The 4,637-nt window shown below is 51.8% G+C and overlaps 1 protein-coding gene across 1 annotated transcript; it reads right to left on the bottom strand.

Annotated features, from left to right (window-relative positions):
• Positions 1 to 589: 589 nt before the first annotated feature.
• Positions 590 to 3,576, bottom strand: chst2b (carbohydrate (N-acetylglucosamine-6-O) sulfotransferase 2b). The gene has a single exon (XM_055645679.1). It carries the CDS (start codon positions 2,840 to 2,842, stop codon positions 1,577 to 1,579), a length of 1,266 nt encoding a protein of 421 aa, XP_055501654.1. The 5' UTR covers positions 2,843 to 3,576; the 3' UTR covers positions 590 to 1,576.
• Between the last annotated feature and the right edge of the window lie 1,061 nt (positions 3,577 to 4,637).

Raw genomic sequence — 4,637 nt, 5'->3', positions numbered from 1 at the left:
TGTCCTTGTGTGTCTGGGGAGGACCAGAGGGCATTTAGAAATAAATTACATCATGCCGTACACTTGGCATTGGTGATAAAGGTATAACGGAAAACTCTCTCATTAAATTGGTTTTGTATTAGGGTCATAGAATCAAACAACATGTTAATGGGTCCTTCATCCCAACTCGTCCATGCCAAAAAAGATGCCCCATCTAAGCTAGTCCTATTTGCCTATTTAGTCCATACCCCTATAAATCTTTCCTATTCATGTACCTATCCAAGTATCTCTTAAATGCTGGATATTTTAAGTTGGCCATTAATGATAAACCTTCTGGATGCATGTTGCTCAATTTATCTTGCAGCTCATTAAAACGCTGCATGTTGCAAATATTCTGTCACAAAGACCCTTGATAAAATACAAAATACAAAAATCCCTTCAGCATGTTTTTTTTTTAACCATAAGGCCCACATGATGGGCTGTTGGGTTCAATCATAGCCAGTTTCAATTATTAACATTGCAGGTTTTAATTGACCAAATGCCATTTTTTTGTATTTTCTTGTGTTCTGGGGGTTGAATTCCTGTGTTGACACAACAATAATAATAAAAATAAGGGTCAAAAAGGTTTATTTTGCAACAGGCTCCTTTGCTTGTTTTCTGCAGCCTGGAGGGAGGGAACATAAATGGACTTTTTCAGGGAGGAACAATCGAGCAAAAAACATGAACAGAAAAGATCCTGATCAGTTGCACTTTGGCAGTAAAGCACTGTACTCACAATTCTATATCACATGCCATTAATATAATAGAATACTTTCTTTAAAAAATGATAAATTATCAATTTATTCATTTAACCAGACAACAAAAAGAACTATATATATACACATATATATGTATTCATAGAGCAACATATATAACAATTTTAAACTCAAAGATCAAATATTTCTGGTGAACAATTGAATTTGTTGCACTTTTGTCAACACCTGCAGATGAAAAGCTCCCTTAAAATTGTCAAGTAATTCACATCACTTTTCATTGTTAGTAGCAAATTGAATTAGTTATACGGGTGCATGTGAGGAATGCACATGCTGATGGATTAATGTTTTGTGGGTGGAAGGATACATGTTTGGCTGTGTCTGTATGGTGCATCCTTGAGTATGTTTGCATGGATGTATATGTTGGAGTAGATGATGGATATGTGTGAATGTGAAGGTGCACCTGGATGAGTTTTTATGTTGGTGTATGTGGAGGTGTGCATCGATGCAAAGGTATTCGTGACTGAGCATGTGTGTGTGTGTGTGTGTGTGTGTGTGTATGTGTGTGTGTATGTGTGTGTGAGGGGGAGACTGGTTGTGTGAATAGGTACGTTATTTTTGAGTGTTTAAGAGGGGGTTTTGTCTACCCCTGTGTCAGAGAGAGAGAGAAAAGGTTCCCTGCAAAACCTCCAACCTCAAATGTCATGCCCCTGCCAACACCCCAGTCTGACATCTGGATCCGAGGATATCTGGAAAGTAAACAGTTTGGGGTTTGTCTGCCCTCCTCCACTCTTGGGTGTGGGCAGGACAGGGGTGATTTACTGCACCAAGTCTGTCCCTTCAGTTCAGACCCGGAGTTTGGTCACAAATGACTTGCTGAAGTCCTTGACTTCCTCGGGCGTTTGGACCTTCTCGTAGCCCAGCCAGTCCATGGCCTGCTGGCAGTAGTCCTCAACTTGCTTGATCTGCGAGTAGGTGAGTTGGGTCCGCCAGGCGTTGGCCGCCTGCGTGGCGTTCCGCGACGAGACGCTGAAGGGCTTCTTGTTGGAGTAACTAGAGCCCATGGTCATGTTGAGGACGAACCTCTCCAGGTCCTGACTGAGGGACAGGTTGACGAAGTAATACATGTCCTTCAGGTACCTGATGGGCTCCTCCACCAGGTCTTCGTAGCGCACTACCCGGTAGTTGTCCTTAAGCCAGTCCGGTGGCTCCCTGGCCATTTGTACCGTCCGCACCATGCTGCTACAGATCACCTCCAGCGCGTTCAGTGCATGGTAGTCCACCGCGTCCCGCCGGCTCCGCTGGTAGCCATCATACACCTTGAGACGTCGCCCTTTGGGATCCTTACTCCTCATCACCTGCAGGCTCTCCCGGATCAGCCCGTTCCTGGACTTGATGCGGGAGCTGGCCACCGCCCTGGGGTCCCGCACCAGGTGAATCACCTTCAGGTCAATGGAAGGGTCCCTCATCAGAGGCGCCAGCACGCTGAGGTCGAAGATGCGGACTCCCTTGATGACAATGGTGTTATACTTGAGGCACTCGCTCGCCAGCGAGTCTAGATGTTGCGGTGGGCACTCGTTCTTGCAGACGTGCTCGTCGATGAGACCCACCTTCTCCTTCCTGTAGGCTTGGCAGAGCGGATAGGAGCAGACCACCTTGTTGCGGGGCGCCCCGAAGATGCCCATGCTGGTCACGTTGTTGCCCCCGTTGTACAGCTGGTAGATGGAGAGGTCGCAGCGGTAGAGGTGGCCCAACATGTCCCGGGCAGCCCCCTGCAGTGTGAGCGCGTCCCCCGGGTACAACTTCTGCCAGATGTGCCACATGGGCTCGTAGAGGAAGAAGACGTCGGGGTTCTGGTTGAAGAGCTCGCCCACGAAGGACGAGCCGGATCGCCATGTTGTAAACACGTAGACATGCTGCCGCTTGGCGGACGCGTTGTGCGGCGCCGGAGCCGGCTGCTGTTCCACGGCGTAGCGCAGCGGGTAGGGTACATACTTCACCTGGCTACACTCCTTGCCCCCCTTGTAGTCGGTGAAATGCAGCATCGTAAGCACCACCAACAGGATGTAGCCGAGCACCAAGAAAACCGCCTTCCTGCGCAGAACCTTCATCGTCCTTTCTTTTTTTTTTGTTAAATTAAAAAGGCAATAACAACTCACAACAGCATCGTGCAGGTTCCCCTCTCAGCCTCCTCCGTTCCCAGGAACCAGCTGTACTCAGGTCCCGGCCATGGGAGGGGGGGGGGGCGATGGCAGCACCCGCTTTGCTCGCAGCGTTCACCTTCTCTCGCCTTCACATCGCAAGCCGTCAACTTTTCCCCTCAATTCCAGCGTCCTCGCTTCCCTCTGAGCCTCCGCCGCCGCAGCAAGGCAGAGAGCGGCTCGTCCCACCGCACCGCACAGTCTCCTCTGGTCGGGGCTGCGAGCTAAGCCCAGCCGCGCTCCTTCCTGCTTTTGTCACGCATCTCTGGTGTGTCTGACTTGTGTGCGTGCCCCTGCGTCCGATCTCTTCATCAACTCTTACCTCCGATTTTTTCCACCCCTCTCTCTCTCTCTCTCTCCTGAAACGATCCGGGCGAGTCCCGCTCCCAACTCCGAGCTGTCCCCTCTCCTCCTCCTCCTCTCTGTCACTTAAACACGACACCCTCCGGCGACTGCTTCCGTCCGAGTCCGCTGAGCTTGTAGCCCGGAGAGACGCTGCTCCAATACTCTCGATCTCATGGTGAACCGATGCAGAATTCTCTCCTTCCCACTCTATTATCTTCTGGCTACACGTGTGACATTTGTCTTCAGATGTATAACGAGGCTGAGTGAGAGGGGGGATGGCGCCTTTTCCGCCCCCACCGTCCGCAGTCTCCGCTCTGACGCTGCCCCGGCTGCCGCTCTCTGTCTGCCTGTCTGTCTGTCTGTCTGTACCGGAGCCCGGTGGAGCCGAGTCCCGCCCCGAGTAGAGGCAGCGTCGATTGGGTCGGAGGTGGGGCGGCTCCTGGGGGCCCCCGGCGGGCAGCGTGGAGGCGCACTCTCACCCTGGGGCCACAGCCAGCGAGGAGCGGAGTGGTGGTGGTGGTGGTAGTGGTGATGGTGGGAGAGGAGGGTGGTTGAAGGGCGACAGGAGGGGGAAGCGACCGGCTGGGACAGGGGGGGTGACACAGAAATCGGGGAGGTTATTAGCTCGGAAAGAGCGGGTGATTAATGGTTGCGGGTGGGAATAATAGTTGGGAAGGGGTTGAATAGTCGTGGAGATTCGGCTGTGGGGGGGGAATGAAGAGGAGGGATTGCGTGGATGTGTCGTAAGAAAGAGGAGGTCTGTGTGTGTGTTTGTGGAGAGGGGAATGATGCGAGGGACGATCCCGTGGCGGCGGGAGGGGGTTGACGATGGGAATGAGGATGCGATGAAGAATGAGGGGTTGGTGATGTGGAATGAGGGGGTGGCGATGGGGGATGGGTGGGCTGGCTGTGTGGGGGAATGAGAGGCTATTGATGGCGGGATGGGAGGGAGATGGTGGGGTGGGGTGGTGTTGGAGAGGGAGAGCCGGGATAGTGGGGGGGTGAGGGCGCAGTCCGTCGTTGTTTGGGACCCATCTATAAAACTGTAACGCAAGTACAACCGGATACCGTTACTATAAATAAGCGCCGCTTCTCCACTATTGGGCGAATTCGACCCGCGCTCTTGTCATTTAGAGCTACCTTACATATTACAGCTTCATTTTTAATTTACTGGGGAGAAGGTTGCGCGGACGAAGCGGTTTCCCGACTGTATCACCTCTCTCTCACAAGGCATCGATTACCCTCTCGGTTTACAGTGTCTGACACCTGGGACCAGAGGACGGGGCTAGTGACGGAGACGGCACATTGCACCTCTGACTTATGGCTGTTATTTTCAAAACGTCTTTAAAGTTGACAGTAT

Source organism: Leucoraja erinacea, chromosome 14 (assembly GCF_028641065.1).
Source record: "Leucoraja erinacea ecotype New England chromosome 14, Leri_hhj_1, whole genome shotgun sequence".
Lineage (NCBI taxonomy): Eukaryota > Metazoa > Chordata > Chondrichthyes > Rajiformes > Rajidae > Leucoraja > Leucoraja erinaceus.
Note: the sequence above shows the minus strand (reverse complement) of the source record. Positions and strands in the feature narration are given on the sequence as shown.